The following is a 17,712-nucleotide window of genomic DNA, read 5'->3' on the forward strand; positions in this document are numbered from 1 at the left end:
CCCCCCCCCCCCCCCCCCCCCCGGCTCAAGTGCACCTGAGTCAGGAAAGGGGCTGGTTCCAAAAGCAAAGAACTTCTTCTGGTAGTATATACAAGTCTTTATAAAAGAATCAAAAGCTCAATAAATATGCAACTTTACACAGAGCCCAACCCGAGCCTGGGGTGGCCAGTGGGCCTGGGAGAGAGGGAGGCAAGGACAGGAGAGCAAACATCCCGTTTGGGGCCGGATGAGGGTGGAGGTGGGAAAGGCCGCCCTGGAGCCCACCCCAGGATTGGAGCTGGTGACTTCAGGGAGCGGCGAACAAGGGACCCTGCGGGGGTCGGGTGGACAGGTTAGTGGGGGTGGCCTTGGGGGGAGTCCTGAGGAAGTACTGCGGCCTGGGCCTGGAGCTCTGCTGAGCCCTCCTCCACTTCCATCCAGTCTGGCAAAGTGCAAATCGGGGGTCCTGCCCGACGCTCTGGCTACTGTACGGGCAGCAGCCGGAGCAGGGACCCGGATGCCCCAGGAGGCATGCTGTTTGCTGTCTCTCGGTCAGTGGCACCGTCGGGGGCCTCCCTCTGCTCAGACCTCCCTGCAAGAGAAGGGAAGGGACAGACAGTCCTTCCTTGGCTGATGCCACTTCCAGAGGGGGCTCTGGTCACCCTCCCTGCCCCACCAGACTCCTTAGGCCCCTTCCGCACCACCCACTGTAGACATTGCCATTCAGGCTCTGAAGCAGGTCTCAGGCTCCCTTCTCCCATCCCCACCTCCTAATGCCATCTGCTCCCAGCCATGACAGTGCCCCCACCCATCCCGGGGCTCAGTGCCCCCAAGGCCAACACACTGGGCCACAAGCCCTCTACCCCAGGCCACTCACGAGGCAGTGAGCGTGGAGTTAAGCAGCAGGGTGGTCCTGATTCGGTACAGTTGGGCCAGCGTCAGCTTCCGGTGCTGGGCAGAGATCCCTGGGTGGGGCTCGGGCTGCACCCTGGGTGAGGCCCCCAAGGACAGCTCTCTGCTCCTCCTGGTGGGTCTTTCGGGCGCCCCAGCTGGGCAGCTGGTTCTGCCCTCCAGCTCTGATAGCTTGGGGCCACTGCCAGGGCTAGGTGCCCCCCGGTGAACCCAGCTGGGCCCGGCTTCCTGAGGGGAGCCCTGAGTCCTTGTGCCAGAGACCGTAACGGCCAGGCAGAGTTCTGACAGACTGCGGCTGGGGGCCGGGGGTGCTCCATGGGCAGTGGCCCCTGATAGCAGCTGGAGGAGGCTAGCCTCAGATTTGGACTTGAGCAGGTGGGGCGGGCGGGGCAGCAGCTGGACAGGGGTGCGGCGGCGGAGACGGGGTGAGGGTGGGGGTGAAGGGGCCTGTGGTAACTCTGGGGGCCGGGGCGCTGGCTCCACCACAGGGGCTGGGGCCACAAAGTCTTGCAGGGAGGTGGGGGAGAGGGTGCCGTAGGCAGAGTCCATGGAGCAGGAGCGGCCGTCCACGGGCCCCAGGGGCAGCAGCTCGCTGGTGGGCGTGACAGATGAGGCAGTGGTGCTGAGAGAGGTCTCGTCCGACTGGGAGCTGAAGGGGCCACCCTCGAACTCGGGAGAGGACAGCGGCTCCCCAGGCTCCACCACAACCATGGCCAGGGTCTCCGTGGAGCCATCTGAGGCACTGTGGGGCCGGGAGAGGACAGTCAGCCCAGCCTCAGGAAGCCCAGATGGCCTGGTACAGCCAGTGCTTGGCAACGCAGAGGTCCACAGCCTCTGCCCTCCCGACTTGAGGCTCAGAGATGGCAAAAGCATGTGGCCCGTGAGCCAGAGCTCCCAACCCTGGGCCCACAACACAGATACCCATGATGATGTCTGTCACCATCACACTCCTCCCTCCAGCTGGACACAGTGCAACAATCCTCAGCTCAGGGGCGCCCGGGTGGGTCAGTTGGTTGAGCGTCTGACTCTTGATCTCGGCTGAGGTCATGATCTCATGGCTCGTGAGTCTGAGCCCCGTGTCGGGCTCTGCACTGGCAGTGCGGAGCCTGCTTGGGATTCTCTGTCTTCATCTCTCTCTGCCTCTCCCCCACTTGCTCGCTCACACTCTCTCTCTCAAGAATAAACAATTAAAAAAAAAAAAAAAAAAGAATCTTCCGCTCAGCTCCACCCCACTGGCACTGGGGGATCAGAGTCAGCGCTCAAGTTCAAAACCTTTTGCCATCCCCGCCGGGACTCTGGTGGGAGACAGAGCCCTCTCCCTCATGTTGTGGTCACAGCACGAAGCCATTCGGAGGAAGGTGGGGAGTCTGGGCCCTACCCGGTGTCAGCAGCCCTGGGGTCAGGAGGGCCCCGCTCAGGGTCAGCGGCCCTGGGGTCAGGAGGGCCCTGCTCAGGGTCAAGAGGGCCCTGCTCGGGGTCAGGAGGGCTGGGCCGCAGCACTTGCCCTGCTCTGGCCCGCTGAGCGGCCCCGGGCGAGCATACCAGTGCTGGGAGTTGAGACTGTTGCTGCTCCTGCGCAGGATGGTGGGGGAGCTGGCGGCAGAAGCGCTACTCTCCCCCGCTTCCTCCTCGTCCTCGTCCTCATCCTCTTCGTCCTCCTCCTCTTCCAGGCTCTGCAGGTGCGGCTGGCTGCCTGGCTGCTCCTGGGTGCGCAGCTGCTGCAGTTGGTTCTGCAGGTGGGGGAGGGGGTGGTGAGCGGCTCCCCCCGACGGGCCACCCTGGCCACCCACCCGCCCACCACTCGGCTCTCACCTGGGCGTTGTAAATGGCGTCCACCCAGCCACGGCACAGAGCCTGGCCGCTGGCCTGGAACGTGTAGGCCCCCACAGCGCTGTGGAACTCGTTCAGGTAGATGAGGAGAAAGGAGCCTGGTGAGGAGGGGCTCCCATCAGTGCCAGCTAGGACCACAGCCCCTGCCCATCACGGCCCCCTCCCCACCCCACCGGGAGCAGGGCCGGCCTCCTCACCGGGGTCTCGAAGCTCCCGGCACACAATCTTGTCCACCAGCAGTGGCGGCCGGATGACCTTGGTCCTCTCGGCCTTCTTCACCGCCTTGGTCACCAAGAGTAGGTCCGTGAAGAGGAAGCAGTACACGTCCATCTGGAGTGGGGGTGGGGGGAGCAAGGGGAGCAGGCCAGGCCCGGGATCAGGGCCAGGGTCTTGGGACCTCAGCCTATCTGCCGCGACGCCCTCTCCTGGGCTGGGCCCCTTCCTGCCTGCACTTTGGTGATGTTGCTGGGGGCACCCGGGTTTGGTCAAACGCCTTCCCTGCTCCCTGCACCCCATGAATCTGGGAATACAATTAAGATGAAGAGCAAGGTGGAGCTAACATACTTGTCATTTCTTTCAATTAAAGGTTTACATTATAATTTAAAAATAATTCCAGAAATTGGTAAACCACAAGAAATTATAATATTCTCAAATGATAGAGAATAACTGAACGAGGCTCAAAGACTGCTTCCATTTGGGTGGTTCAAAGCATGTCTGAAGATTTTGAGGCTTAAGTCACTGTCAGCCAACAATTAAGGGGTCCAGGGCAGCAGTGCTGAAAGTGTTCACTTTTAGATAGTCCACAATATAAAAATTATTCTTTTTAAGGGGTGCCTGGGTGGCTCAGTCGGTTGAGCGTCCGACTTCAGCTCAGGTCATGATCTCGTGGTCTGTGGGTTCGAGCCCCGCATCGGGCTCTGTGCCAACAGGTCGGAGCCTGGAACCTGCTTCGGATTCTATGTCTCCCTCTCTCTCTGCCCCTCTCCCGCTTACGCTCCATTTCTCTCTGCCTCTCAAAAATAAAGAAATGTAATAAAAACAAATTATTTTTTTATATTAACTATTATTTTAGAGAAAAAGTGTGTGCCTGTGTGAGAGAAAACAGGGAGGGGCAGAGTAAGAGAGAGGATCCCAAGCAGGCTCTAGGGTCGGCACAGAGTCTCGTGCAGGGCTCGATCTCACAACTCAGGGATCAAGATCTGAGCTGAAATCAAGAGTCAGACGCTCAGCCGACTGAGCCGCTCAGGTGTACCAAATAATTCCTTTAAAAAAATTATGTTTATGATAATATTAAGATATTATTTGTATTTTCACTTTGATCCCCTGAGAAGTGAAAAAGCAGAGCTCTCCAGAGGCTACAGGACATGTGATGATATCATTGTGATGGCTAATGGACTTCTGCTTGTGTATTTTTATACTTTCTAGAATTTCCTATGGTAGTAGTTTAGATTGTAAGTATTTTCAGAGATTAGTTCACTTTGTTCTCAAAAACAATACTGTGTGTCTGTTATTTTTGTTTATAGGTGTTATTACAATAAACTGTACCTTAGTTATAAAAAAAAAAAAAAGGTTTACATTAAAGAGAAAGAGGGAAGTGATTTTAAAACCACAATTTGCAGGCTCTGGGTTAAGCACCTGGGATTAATAGCTCGGGAGCGAGGCTCCGGGTTGTTCCTGGCCTGCTCTTGGAATGGGCCCCCTCCCTCCCACCAGGAACCCACATGGCACCAGCAAGTGGGCAAGACCAGCACCCCATGGGCTGTGTGGTTGCTGCCATATCTGTAAAGAGTAAACGGCAGGCAGATCATCAGCCCTCGTGTGACCACAAAGTCATCCCTTCTTGAATTGCCACCCAACTGCCAGGGCAGCTGAGAACCACTAAATAGGGCCCAGAAGGTCCCCAGGAAAGGGTGGTCCAAACGCACAGGGGAAGAGGGGGTGCGGAAGGGGCCCCGGGCGTGAGGTGCTCCCTAGACTCACCTTGCTGTCCTTCCCCTCCTTCATCCTCAGGCTCCCCTCCAGCAGCAGCTGTCGTGTCTCCTCGGGGGAGGCGCCAGGGATGGGTGCTGTCAGGTCCAGATGCAGAAATTCCTTCAGGAGCTGGTGATTGGGGGCGGGGCGGGGGGGGGGGGGCGGGCATGTGTAGGGAGGTCACGGTCTGACTCCCCTTCTCCGCTGGAAGTCCGCGCGAAAGATTCCCGGCCTAGGCGCCTGTCTGCCAGGGTGGCCCCTCCTCCATTCCCGCGGGGCCAGGGTCCCCCGCACAGGCAGCCTCCCACCTTGTCCACCTCGTCGTTGCTGCCCTCCACCACCTCGTAGGCGTCGATGCGGCTCACCACGGCCGCCAGCCGCTGCCGCTCTTGCCGCTGCCGCATGCACGCGTTCACGTGGTGGATGAAGCGCTCCACCGAGTCGATCTGCAGGGCGGGCAGGCGATGGCAGGTTCAGGGCCAGGGTCCGGGGGCGGCCGCGAGCTGCGGAGGGACCCCGCGCGCCTCCCCGGTTACCATGGTGACGACGGCCTCCTTGGCGCGCGGCTCGTCGGTCTTCCTCAACACTGACTTGAGCAGCAGCGGGTACTTGGTGAGCCGCTGGTGGGGCTTGGCCAGCATGTCGCTCAGCTTCAGCCGCTGGCACTGCTGATGCTTCTCGGCCCACTACGGCGCAAGCGGGGACTCGGCTCAGGGCGCGCCCCACCCCCGGGCCCCCGGCCCCGCCCGCCGCCCCCCCCCCCCCCCCCCCGTGCACCTGCTGCCCGGGTGGGCCCACCTGTCCTGCGCCCCGGCCCTTCCTCACCGTGACGTATGCCCGGAAGAGGTCGTTGTCGCGCAGCAGGCCACGCATGTACTCCATGCAGCCCTCCTCCTCCATGCAGTATCGGATGTAGGGCTTGAAGAGGGAGCCGAACTGGCCCGGGACGGAACAGGCACGGTTACTGCGCGCTCTCCGCAGCCAGGCTCTGCGCCGGGAGCCTCACGAGCCCTCCCTCACCGCACTTTCGCGACCACTCCAGGCTGAACTTCCGCCAGACAGAAAGGGCAGATGGCCAGGTGGGGTTCAAACCCGGGCGACCAACTCGGAATTCCTTGCCTCCGACCACTAGGGGTCACGTGACGCCAGGGTCGGGGGGAGGCCGGGGTGGTGGGCAGACGGGATCGGCGCCCTAGCCCTGCCGCGGTGTCCCCCACCCCGTGTCCGGCCCGGCCCGTACCATCTTGAAGCCTCTGAGGAAGTCCCCGGGCTGCAGCGGCGCCCGCGTGCGCCGCGCCTTCTCCAGCACCGGCACCATCACGCTGCCCCACAGTCCGCGGTGCAGCCGCACGATCTCGGGGATGTTGCTGAACAAGCGCTCGGCCTCCACCTGAAGGGACGGGAGGTGCGCTCGGCCCCGCCCCCGGCCGGGCCCCGCCCCTCCGGCTCCATCCTTGTGTCCCGCCCTCGCCCCGCCCCCAGTGGCAGGCCCCGCCCCCCGGGGCCACATCTCACCTCACACAGCAGCCCCGATTCTTGCAGGTTCAGGAGGCAGCAGAGGAACAGCTGTGGGGGCAGGGGGCGCTGCAGCTGGGGGGGCGTCCCAGTCCCGACGCCCCCCCCACCCCCCGCCCCCAGGCTGTTAGGCTCCCCTCTACCCCTTACCCCTCCCAGGAAGCCCTGAAGCAGCTTGGGACAGAGACGGTTCACCCCTTCAGAAAAGGCCCGACCTCCACGGCCCACCGGGGGTTCATCCTGCCTCGTCCCCACCTGGAGGGAAAGCTCAGGGAGACTGGCCTTGCAGTGACACCTGGAACTCTCTCCTCCAGCTCTGTCCTGGCTCGGCCCCAAGTTTCAGCTAAGGAGTTCTTCCTGAACCCCAAGCCAAAGATAGGTGCTCTCCCCAGGGTGAAGTACACACACACACACACACACACACACACACACACTCACACTCCACTTCCACAGGCCGGGTGTGGGCTGCTGGGCACCTGGCACACAGCAGGTGTTCAGAGACAGTGGCTGAATGAACGAGTGCAAGAGTGAGCCTAGTGCTCAGCTAACTTGGCAAACTTGCCCAAAGCTTTCTTTCCCCTGTTCTTCTGCAAAGCCCCAAACTCTGTTCAGGGGCCCCCAGAGGGAGGCCCTGGGGGGCGGGGAGGCAGGGTGCGGACCCACACTCACATTGGTGATCACCCTCAGTTTCTTAATGTAGGAGGCTTCTGTGTGCAGGAGCTCCCACACCGCCTCCTGCTGGTGGCACTGCCTCCGGGACAGCTTCTGCGGGAAGTGCAGGAGGTTGGCCAGGAGTCCCAGAGTGTGCCCGGATGACCCGGGAGGGGGTGAGCCACCTTGCAGGCAACCTCCTTTTCCCCGTGGAAACATGAGGTCCCCCAAGTTCTGCACCCTCCTCCACCACTAAAACAGCCAAGCGGCACACCGCATGTTCCTCGCCTCAGTTTCCCCACAGCCTGGTGGGGAACACCTTGTAGAGCACCTTGTCATTGGGTCCTTGGAAGTGTCCCCTTTCCCTGAAGGGAAGGGAGGAAGGGCCGCGGCTGTACCCACCTCAGGCCCATCAATGAGCTCCCGCCAGCTGTCTTCCAGCCGCAGACAGGCGTCCTCCACCTCCTCCTCCTCCTCCTCCTCGTCCCCCTCCTCCTCCCACGAGTCGTGGTCGAAGCGCAGCCTGCGGGGCAGCCGCGGCAGCCCGAAGAGGCTGTAGGCGTGCAGCTTGCCCTCCAGCTGCTCCATCCTGTCTACCTCCTGGAAGGAGACCCACAGCTGGTGTCAGGGGACGGGCCCGCCAGCCACCCTGCCCCAGGGCCCACGGGACCACATACCCGGCCCAAAGCGCTGGTGCTGGGGCCCGAGCTGAAGAAGCCACTGAAGCGACTGGCCGCCCGGTTCTTCCAGCTGTCGCTGCCACCACTGCTACCACTGGGCAGAGAGCAGCTGGAAGGCGTGGGGGCCTCCTGCCCAGGGATGCTCGTCTCCCCCAGGAACTCCGACATGTTCTTTCGGCGGCGGCCAGGGGCCTGGCCGGGAGAGGGCGATCAAGGCCAGGGCCCCCCTGACCCTCGCACCCCCCTACCCCACGGTGGGTTTCCTGGACCTCAGGGAAGCTGAGACGTGGGAGGGTCTCTGCACCCCCGCCCTGGGATGCCACCTCTTCTAAGACCCGTAGATGCTCTGGGGGCTGAAGATCCAGGCACAGGTGTAGCTGGACCACCGCCCAGCCCCCAGCCCCAAGCACCACACAGTCACAGGCACACTTAGATGCACAGCTTATAAGCACAGCTCCAAATGGATACACACACACACACACACACACACACACACACACACACACACTCCTCAGGCATTAGCAGACTCTCAGAGACAAGACCCATTATCTTGGGGCTCCCTATCCTCAGAGCCACCCCTATTTTCCAGAAGGGGAAATTAAATCCCAAGAGGTGAGGGACCCAGCTGACCTCCCCTCTAAGGTCCCTCCCCGCCCCCAGCCCTGACACAGCCCCTCACCAGGATATCCAGGCTCTCCCGGCGGCTCTGGGGCTCCACGCGCTCCAAGGAGGGGGGCCCGGCCCTGGCTGGCCGCAGGATTGGCAGACTCAGGGATTTGGAGTCCTTCACTCCCTGTTCCACCTTCCCCTCGTCCCCCGGTTTGGCTGGGGCAGCAGTAGGGGGCAAGGAGAGGTCCTCAGCATCCAGGCCCGGTGGAGAAAGGAACCCAAGACCTCTCTCTCCTGGGTCCCAACCAAGGCCTAGCTGCCCTCCCGTGAGGCCCCGCCCTGCCAGCACCCATTGCCAGGGCCCAGCAGAGACACCTGTATGGTAATGAGCCAGCTCAGGGCCATGGCCAATGGGAATCTGAGCCTGGGAAGAAGCAGCCATCTCCGGGAGGCCCAGTCAGGCCCCAGTCACCCCACCTGCCAGGTTAACTGCTCACCTTTGACCCGCAGGTAGTGTCCCCCGAACCTGTAGGCCTCAAAGGTGAGGGACAGGGGCGTGTTGGATTGGTCCAGGTAGATATCCACCTTGCCCAGCGTGATGCCCTTCCTTTCAAATACCGGCAGCAGCACCTCCCTGCCCCAGGATGGGAGGGATGGCTGTTAGGGGGCAGGCACACGAACCCCCACCCTATGCCCAGCCCCAGTTCCACCCCACCTTACCAGTGGGAAAGGGAGCCACCCGCAGGATCACACACAGGTACGAGGACATACAGGTGTGCGTGCACACACAGCTGCCTACAGAGGTTCGCACGCTCCCACATGGGTCGACACACAAGCCAGTGCTCCCATGCCCTCCCGCTTCCGTGTCTGCCACCAGGGTGGACACTGTCACATGCTGGTCCACATCCAGGAACCGGGCCATGCGCACACGTGTTGGAATCCACGGGTGGGTCCGCTCACTCACCGGCCACCACACAGACACACACAGTTATGCCTGCAAGGAGCCACCCACACCCCGGCTCCACTCCCCCTGCCTCGGCCCCACCAAGCCCTACCCCAGCGACTTCTTCTTCATGGCTGGTACGATCTCTGTCTCAATGTCTACATTCAGGTCAAACTTCAGGGTGAAGCACTCCTTGCTGGGGTCCTGAAAGGGTGTGGGTCTCAGCTTCTGCACCCCTTGTCTCAGCGCCTCCCCGCCTACCAGGGTGCAGGATGGGAACCCCAGCATGGGAATGAACCCAGGATCTCCCCAGCCTGCCTCGGTCCCAAGGAGGTGCCCAGTGTCCCTCTTGCCCAAGGGAGGTGTTCCTGTGGTATCTCCCATCCAGCTAAGGTGGATAGTAGTGGGGCGGCAGGGCAGGGTGGGCAGGGAGGGACCCACTCACTCCAGGCCCCGTTCCTGGTCCTGGAGCTCAGAGCAGACAGGCCCAGTCTTGGGGATGGAAAGGAAAGGGCCCAGGAAGGGCAGGGGCTGACAGGAGCCCCCCTGACAGCCCGGGGGCTCCTTACATCTGTGTGTCTCCTCCTTGCCTTCTTGGAGAGTTTCAGGCCTGTGCTCTTCCGGTCCCTGCAGGACAGAGGGCAGAGGCTGGAGGCACGGGTAGGCCCTCACCAGGGCGGGATGTGAACAGGCCCCGGCTGCCCACTCTTTGCTCACCCCAGGCGATCAGATAACTAACTCAGGTGCAGCTCAGGCAGGCCAGGGCCCACAAGGGGCTGAGTGCCCTCTGAGGGCTGAGTGCCCAGGCTGGAGGCTGGCCCAGGCTGGGCAGCTTCCTCCAGGAATCAGGGCATCCACAGGGACATGGAGGGGTCTCCAGTCGGGTGTTCTGAAGCCTCTCGTCCCTGGATCTCTGATCTGAGATCCAGCCTTGGGATCCCTCCGGTGTCCGCTTTGCCCACCTACCCTTTGCCATCCAGAGAGCTTTCCTCTTCCTCCTCCAAGTCCGCTGCAGGGCTGGTGCGTGGGGGGCATGACCGGGTAGACACGTTTCTGGCCAGAACAGAGCCTTTGGGGTAAAGTGGGAGGAAAGGTCATGCCTATTCCCTCCCTGGCTGCCTTCTTAGCCTGCTACCAGTCCTGGGAACCCCCCACCCCCAACAAACTAGGGCCCTTCAGGTCTGTGCAGAGAGGGGCTCAGTCACTGCGGATCACCCATCCATCCCTAGACTCAAGAAGACACAAGCACCCTGGGATGACACCCCAGGTGATGCCCTGCCCCCAAACCTGTGGCCTCAGTTTACCCTTCTATAAAATAGGGATAAGGAAGCTCTGCCTCTGGGATTTTTGTAGGAAGGAACCAAAGTCTATGGCTCCTTCTCTCAGGCCTCCTCTCCACACAACCCCCCCCCCCCCCACCACTGTGAACACACCCGGAGTCCCAGGGGGCCTTGGCAGAGGGGGAGAGTCCTTCTGTCCATCTGACCAGCTAAAAATGGAGACACAGGGCTGGCATTTCTGGCCAGGCTCAGATGCCTGTAAGTCACCCCAGCACAGCCAGTTGGTGCTGGGCCTGGGCCAGGTCCCCACTCAGCAGGAGGGTTTCTGGTTCCTTTCCACAAGCTTCTTCTGACCTGCCCACACCCACGGCCCCTGCTCGCCAGCAGCCTGGCTGGAGGATTTGCCCAGCAGTCCCCTACCCTGAGGAAAAGAAAGGGGCCTTTTCCATGCTGGCCCGGGGCGAAAGGCAGGAGCAGGTATGGGATGTGCAGACCCAACAACAAGGACCCAGAACCCGGAAGAGACAGGCCTGCTCTCAACATGGGGCACAGTCCCCCAACCTCTTCTCTTGTTTAAAAACTTGTAGCACAAAAGGAGCCACAATATACTTGGGTTTCATGATTTACAGTTAACTCTTGTTCTTCTTCTTCTTATGTTTATTTATTTGACAGAGAGAGAGAGAGAGAGAGAGAGAGAGAGAGAGTGCGAGCAGGGGAGGTGTGGAGAGAGAGGGAGGCACAGAATCCGAAGCAGGCGCCAGGCTCTGAGCCATCAGCACAGAGCCCGACGCGGGGCTCAAACTCACAGGCCGTGAGGTCATGACCTGAGTCAAGTCGGCCGCTTAACCAACTGAGCCACCCAGGTGCCCCAACTCTTGTCCTTCTGATGGCCCGTCACAGCTCCAACAGCTACCAAGACACCGTGCCCCTAAACAGGGAGTTCAGAGCTGCTCTGGGAACCCTCCGTGCCCAGCCGGAGTCCCTACCCACGCTCACCTTGGGGAGGCAGGTCGAAGCGGACGTGCCCATCATAATGCATGGCGCTGTGGAACTTGCTGTCACAGGCCTCGCAGAGGTTGAGGGGCCCCCGGCGGTGCAGCTGCTGGCAGTCAGCGTGGTGGCATACCTTGTGGGGAAGGAGGGAAAGGTGGGTCGGGCCGGGCCCCCATAGAGGGTCAGGCAGGCGGGCCTGTGGCCCGACCACTGCAGTGCACAAGTGGGGTTGTGGTCCGTCCGAGGGCTGCTCTTCACTTTCCAACCGTCCATTCCCCACAGGGTGCCCTGTGCTGATGAATTCACTCTGCAGACCTTTCCCAAACTCCACCGTGGTTCCATTCTGAGGGGTGCAGAGAAAAGCAGATCCCTGCCCTCGAGGAACAGATCGTGGAGGGGAGACTTCCTGTAAGGAACCACGAGGCTGTTGCTACCAGGGTCTCTTCCTGGGGTGCAGGCAGGAAGGGCACCCCAAAATGCTCAAGGCTGCCATTTGCTGCTGCCAGCTCAGTGTTGGAACCGGCAAGCCCTTCCTGTCCTCCCCTCCAGACCCTCTGCTCTAAGTTCTGTGACCTGTCTGGCCCCTGCATGGCCAAACTCGCATGGGACGAAGGGGGTTCTGGGGGAGTTAGGGACAGGTGCTGGCAGTCTGGGTGTTCCCTCCGCACACACCAGTATTTACTGTATTTGTATTTACCGTATCACCCTGTACACGTTCTCCCCCATCCCTGTGGATGACTGTCCCATTTTCTCCTCTGGCCTCCGGCTCCCACAGCCTACCTCTGACCCCTCCGCTTCCTACTTTCCTTGTCCCCTGCCCCCACCCCAGCCCAACACGTCCACCCGCCTGCCCCACACTGGGGGCGTCACCGTGCTCCGGTCCCAGCCACCTCCCAGCGAGCCCTCCCCTCCCCTATAGTGTCAGGCTCCCCGTCTATTGGCTCAAGACAGGTTCTTTCCCATCTGCGGCTCCCTTTTCCCCGTTCCCTTTCTTTTTTTTTTTTTTTTTATTTTTTTTTAATGTTTATTTATTTTTGAGACAGAGACAGAGCATGAACAGGGGAGGGGCAGAGAGAGAGGGAGACACAGAATCGGAAACAGGCTCCAGGCTCCGAGCCATCAGCCCAGAGCCTGACGCGGGGCTCGAACTCACGGACCGCGAGATCGTGACCTGGCTGAAGTCGGACGCTTAACCGACTGCGCCACCCAGGCGCCCCTCCCCGTTCCCTTTCTGTGAAGCCCGGTGAAACAGGTCTCCATCCTGACCACTTCCTACTTTTCCCTCCCAGTACTCGTTACCTTATTTTCCCTGGCTTTCCATTTTTAAATGTTTCAAACCTACAGAAAACTGTAAGAACGGTACAATGACATCCACACACCCTTCTACCTTCCCCCGTCACGAACATTTTGTCACACTGGCCTTCTCTGTCACCTACCTCTCCCCCGGCACAGAAGGGCGTGAGCGTTCTCCTACAAACCCCCAAAACGACGGGCACCCTCGGGAAACTGAACGCTGGTATATGATCCGTCTAAGGTCCGCTGTCTGAACAATGGCCTTTATAGCTTTTTTCCCCATACGGGAGCCAATTCAAGATTCGCGCATGCGTTCGTTTGTATCTGTTTATCCCTTTAAGAAAGAGTTCTCTGTCCTTTTTGTTTTTTCTTTCATCACACTGACGTTTTTGAAGCATTCAAGCCAGCAGTCTGGGAGAAAGCCCCTCCGCGGGGATCTTTCTGGAGGTCCTTGGATGGTTTCAGGATGAGCATTTGGGGCAAAGACACGAGAGAATGGACTGTGCCCTCCTCAGTGCGCCCGTCAGTGCGGCTGGATCCCTTGGGGGCCTCGCGGTACTGCGTAAAGGCCCTTTTTCTCTTTGTAATGAATAAGTAGCCCGTGGGGAGATAACTTCGAGACATCCTGTTCCCGGCAATCTCACACTCCAGGGTTTTCACATCCACTGGTGACGTCTGCCTAAATCAAACATGACTATGACGGTTGCAACTGAAGATTTTCTAATTCTTCCCTTCTCTCTCAGACCCTCTCCCATCTCGGGCCCCCACCATGTTTTCTTTTTTTTAATAACTGTTTTTTTTTTTTTTTTTTTTTAGTTTATTTATTTATTTGGGGTGGGGGGAGAGAGAGAGAGATTGAGAGAGAATCCCAAGCAGGTGCAGAGCCTGACGCGGGGCTCAAACCCACACACCGTGAGATCATGACCTGAGCTGAAGTTGGACACTTAACCAACACCCGAGAGCACTCCCTCCCCCCCACCATGTTTCTAAGTCCACGCGTAGGACCCAGCACTGCCACAGGTGGTCTCTTGCACACCGCCTCCTCCGTGGGCCCCAGGACCCCATGTTCTGCGGCTTCCCCCGCAGCTTTCGGCTCCCTTGCCTGCCTCCTGCTCACGTTTATCCGCATCCCATACCCCTGGGGACTCAGCCAGTCTCGTGACCCAAAAAGCCATCTACGTGCCGGGGGCTCCCGGAGGTAAATCTTCAGTCAGGTCCTCACCCAGGACACCAGACCAACCTTCTCCATGCCCCCCTTGGGTTCCGAGAAGCGCCTCCCACTGCCCACGTCCTCTGGTGTGCTGCCGGACTGCCCCCTGCAGCTCCCTGCACCTCAGTCAATGGCAATGCCTTCCAGCTGTGTGGGAGTATGGGCTGAATTGTGTCCCTCAGACAGGTCAAGGCCTAACCCCGGGTCCCTCAGGATGTGACCTTATTTAGAAATAGGGTTATTGCAGATGCCTTTAGTTAAGATGAGGTCATGCTGGAGTCTGTCACCAAGTGGCGTATGGGGTAATCCTGTGACCGGGGTCCTCACACAAGAAGAGGAGAGACAGAAACAGGGACACGTGGGAACGAGGCAACCGGCTTAGACTACACTGTGTGGCTCTCCGTATGTGGAGAATAAACTTCCCACGCAATCGGGGTTCACTGTCACCGCAGCTCCAGGGAATGAATACATTAGGCCCAAATCCCTGGGGTCACCTCTGACCGTTCTGTTACACCCGCTTCAATAGCTGTGGCTTCAACCCGGCCAGGCTCATTAGCCCACTGCTGCCCCCTGGTGGCCGTCCCGGTCACCTCCCAGTGGGATTCCAACAGTGACCTCATAACCGGTCTCCCTGCTTCCACCTGCCCTGAGCATCATCTCCGTGAGCAGCCAGAGTGGCCCCTGTTCAACCAGGAGTCACATTCACCTCCTCAGAACCCTCGACGGCTTCCCATCTCACTCCAGGAAAGGGCAGAGTCCCGTATGGTGACTGCAGGGGCCCTCCTGCCCTGCCCTCCTGTCCTGGCTCACCCTGCTCCACCCACCGCCCCCTGGTGACCCTGACTCACTGCCTCCGAGCCCTGACCATCTGCCACTCCCTCGGCTGGAATGCTCTTGCACTCTCTCTCTCTCTCTCTCAAAAATAAAAAAATAAACTTAAGGGGCGCCTGGGTGGCGCAGTCGGTTAAGCATCCGACTTCAGCCAGGTCACGATCTCGCGGTCCGTGAGTTCGAGCCCCGCGTCGGGCTCTGGGCTGATGGCTCAGAGCCTGGAGCCTGTTTCCAATTCTGTGTCTCCCTCTCTCTCTGCCCCTCCCCCGTTCATGCTCTGTCTCTCTCTGTCCCAAAAATAAATAAATGTTTAAAAAAAATAAAAAAAATAAAAAAAAATAAACTTAAGAAACAACAACGCTTTAAAGTCAATGCCCCTCCACACTCTGTCCCCTCGGTGTCCTTTCCGCAGTGGACCAGCCTGTTTCACTTTGGTGTCTCTCCAGCTCGCCAGCCCTGCAAGGACAGTGATTTTAGTCTGTCCGACTCACTGCCCTAGCTCAGGTCCTAGCCACTCAGTGGAATACTTGTTCGGTCTACTAATCAGGGTGATGCAGGGTCACTGAAGAGTTTTGTCTGGGGAGAGCCCCATCAGAGATTTTCAAGGTGACAGACAGGGTGAGGACAGACAGCAGAGAAAGTAATCAAAGGGAGGAAGAACAAGTCTGATCGCTGTAACTCGGGGTCACCGTGTGCCTGGGGCCGCACAGAGGGCCCCTCACCCGAGGAGGCAGGAGCTACGACTGCCCCTATTTTACAGAGGAGGAAGTGGGACTCAGGGAGGTTTCGAGTAACTTGTTGGGCGTCACACAGCCAGCGGAGCCAGGACTTGAACCCAGCGTGTGTAGCTCCAGCGCCTAGATGTCCAGCATATTCATACCGTCTATCTCTTGGGTGGCTAAGAAGGGAGAGAGGAGCGGGGGAAGCCAGCCCGGGGGCAGCAGTCGGGCAGCCAGTGGGGGAGTGCTATAGAGAAAAGGGAAGCAGTCATAGTTTGATGCTGCCTGTTTGGGCTCCTGTGTCCTCCTAGGCCTCCGTCAGAGAGAAAACAAAACAAAACAAGAACACCCAAAAACGTGGGCAGAGAAACGACAGCCAGCAGGGGGCAGACTGGGGACTCCTCTGGCTCCAGGGGGTCTGACGTTTCCAGGGCTGGGCCCTGGGTGAGCGGCGGGGCGTGGACATGATGGCCCAGACTCCCGAAGGCAGCCTGAGCGCCACATGCGCCCAACTCCCACACCCTTCTCAGCGGTCTTCAAGTGTGTCCGTGGGGCTTTGGGCAGGGGTGAGGGGCGCCCCTCAGCCAGCGCAGCTGCTTCTACCTTCACGTCACCTACTCCCAAACAGTGTGAAAACCGCTATCCTCCGCCATGGCTCTGCCTGCCCGGCTGACAGACATCAGCCCTGGCTTTGCAGATTCTGGACCCCCCTCCCCCTGCCCCTCCCCCCACCAGCTGCAAGCATCTCCTCTTGACAATGACTCGGGGGAAGGCACCCACCCCGCTTCAGCCCCTTCTTCCCGAGGAGCCCCGCAGTCTGCCAGCCAGGCGGCCATCCCCCGCCTCTGCATCCAGCCTGGCAGCCGGCCTGGCACAGATGGCCCCTCCCACCCCTTCCAGGCCTCTTGTGATTTCCCCGCTGGCTTCATTTTGCTGGCGCCCAGGCACAGAGCGGTGGGACTGCGGACCTGCGGGTTACCCAGGCCCTAGTCTCATAGTGGGTGGGAGGTGACATGGCAGGGGCCATGCTAGGTTCGAAGGGTCCTGGGGAGGGCCTCCGGGACCCCTCCAGCCCAAGTCCCTGGCTCTCTGCCACAATCCTGTTTTTAAACCAATCTAACGTACGGGCGGCAGATTGTACACAGAGTCACTCCCGATAGCAGATTCAGCATTCCACAAACATTTATTGAGCACCTACTAGGCGCCCGCCCTGTGGAGGCACTGGTCTCCCTGAGGCGCTCAGGAGGACTCACTTCCCAGCTCTGTGCTGGGCTCTGGTGAACACCACCACCGCTCCTCCTCCCATTACTACCCGTAACTACTACCACTACTAATGGTGACGGGAGCCAGTGCCCCTCCACCGTGGTGACCTCTTCTGCTTCCATCCCCCCAGCAGCCCCCAGGCTCAGGGACAGCAGGGGCATGTGAAGGTCAGGCCCAGGATCTGAACCAGGTGGGTGTTTCTTTACTTAATTCAACGAGTCTGGTTGATGACGGCTTCCAGGAGCCCCCAGAGAGAACCACAAGCCCAACTGGGAGGCTCAGACTGGCGTGGGCAGAGGCCCCTTGCTCTGACTCTGCTCCCCCACCCCTTCTCGTACCTCCATCCCCAAACTGCTGGATGTCCGCAGCTCCCTCTGGGAGCGAGGGTCTCCCCTGCGCTAAAACAGGGCAGCCCCTTCCCAAAGCCAGACTCTTGGACCTTCTCTCAGACCGAGGTGCCTATTCTCCACCTCCTTGTTGCCCACCACGGCCACCCTCTGAGAGCGGCACCACCCCTGCCAGTGGGGGGGGGGGGGGGGCAGCAGGGTCCAAGGAAAAAAGTTCCCGGGACTCAACCCACCGAGAGGAGAGCCCACCGGATGGAACAGCCGGATCACCCAGCACCTCCAAAGGCAGCGAATGGACCCCAGCTTTACGAATAACAGAGGGGGCCCGTTGGGGAGCACGGTGGGGATGGGGCACCAGAAGTCAGACTTCCCCACTCACACACCAGCCAGAGGCTGGAGCAGGGATGGGGGGAGGGTGGGCAGGGCCTGGCACCCACAGGTGAGTCGGGAGGCAGCCCCAGACACAAAAGGCTAAGGGCTGGCGGGCCACCTCGCCGCCCGGGGCCCTTCGGTCGCAGGGTGGGGAAACATCCCCAGGGGCGGGCGGTCGCGCGCACCCCCGCCCCGCCGCCCACACCCCGTACCTGGCCTTCGCCGTCGCGGGCGCGACCCTCCGCCGGACAGGGCAGCCCGGGGCCCGGCCTGGAGGCCGCGCGGCGCCCGGAGACGCCGGGGCCGGTCCCCAT

The 17,712-nt window shown here is 60.3% G+C and overlaps 1 protein-coding gene across 7 annotated transcripts in view; it reads right to left on the bottom strand.

Moving 5' to 3' along the window:
- Nucleotides 1-82: 82 nt before the first annotated feature.
- The window catches only part of PLEKHG5 (pleckstrin homology and RhoGEF domain containing G5), a 30,061-nt gene continuing 12,431 nt past the window's right edge, over nt 83-17,712 (bottom strand). For 4 of the 7 annotated variants that reach the window (XM_040459859.1, XM_040459829.1, XM_040459865.1 and 1 more), the window contains 20 exons: nt 11,367-11,496; nt 10,057-10,159; nt 9,660-9,717; nt 9,203-9,294; nt 8,645-8,781; nt 8,218-8,363; nt 7,536-7,730; nt 7,261-7,458; nt 6,877-6,972; nt 6,208-6,258; nt 5,933-6,082; nt 5,518-5,628; nt 5,229-5,378; nt 5,001-5,138; nt 4,702-4,821; nt 2,919-3,051; nt 2,704-2,819; nt 2,434-2,621; nt 857-1,633; nt 83-571 (listed from right to left, as the gene is read on the bottom strand). In XM_040459859.1, the coding sequence (XP_040315793.1) occupies nt 562-571; nt 857-1,633; nt 2,434-2,621; nt 2,704-2,819; nt 2,919-3,051; nt 4,702-4,821; nt 5,001-5,138; nt 5,229-5,378; nt 5,518-5,628; nt 5,933-6,082; nt 6,208-6,258; nt 6,877-6,972; nt 7,261-7,458; nt 7,536-7,730; nt 8,218-8,363; nt 8,645-8,781; nt 9,203-9,294; nt 9,660-9,717; nt 10,057-10,159; nt 11,367-11,496 (3,099 nt within the window). In that variant the 3' untranslated portion in view covers nt 83-561. Of the gene's footprint in view, nt 572-852; nt 1,634-2,433; nt 2,622-2,703; nt 2,820-2,918; nt 3,052-4,701; nt 4,822-5,000; nt 5,139-5,228; nt 5,379-5,517; nt 5,629-5,932; nt 6,083-6,207; nt 6,259-6,876; nt 6,973-7,260; nt 7,459-7,535; nt 7,731-8,217; nt 8,364-8,644; nt 8,782-9,202; nt 9,295-9,659; nt 9,718-10,056; nt 10,160-11,366; nt 11,497-17,610 lie in introns of those variants that run through there. The other 3 variants (XM_040459848.1, XM_040459854.1, XM_040459838.1) reach the window with 3 other exon arrangements.

The sequence above is a fragment of the Herpailurus yagouaroundi genome, unplaced genomic scaffold (assembly GCF_014898765.1).
Source record: "Herpailurus yagouaroundi ecotype Mexico unplaced genomic scaffold, PumYag 77, whole genome shotgun sequence".
In the NCBI taxonomy this organism is placed as follows: Eukaryota; Metazoa; Chordata; class Mammalia; order Carnivora; family Felidae; genus Herpailurus; species Herpailurus yagouaroundi.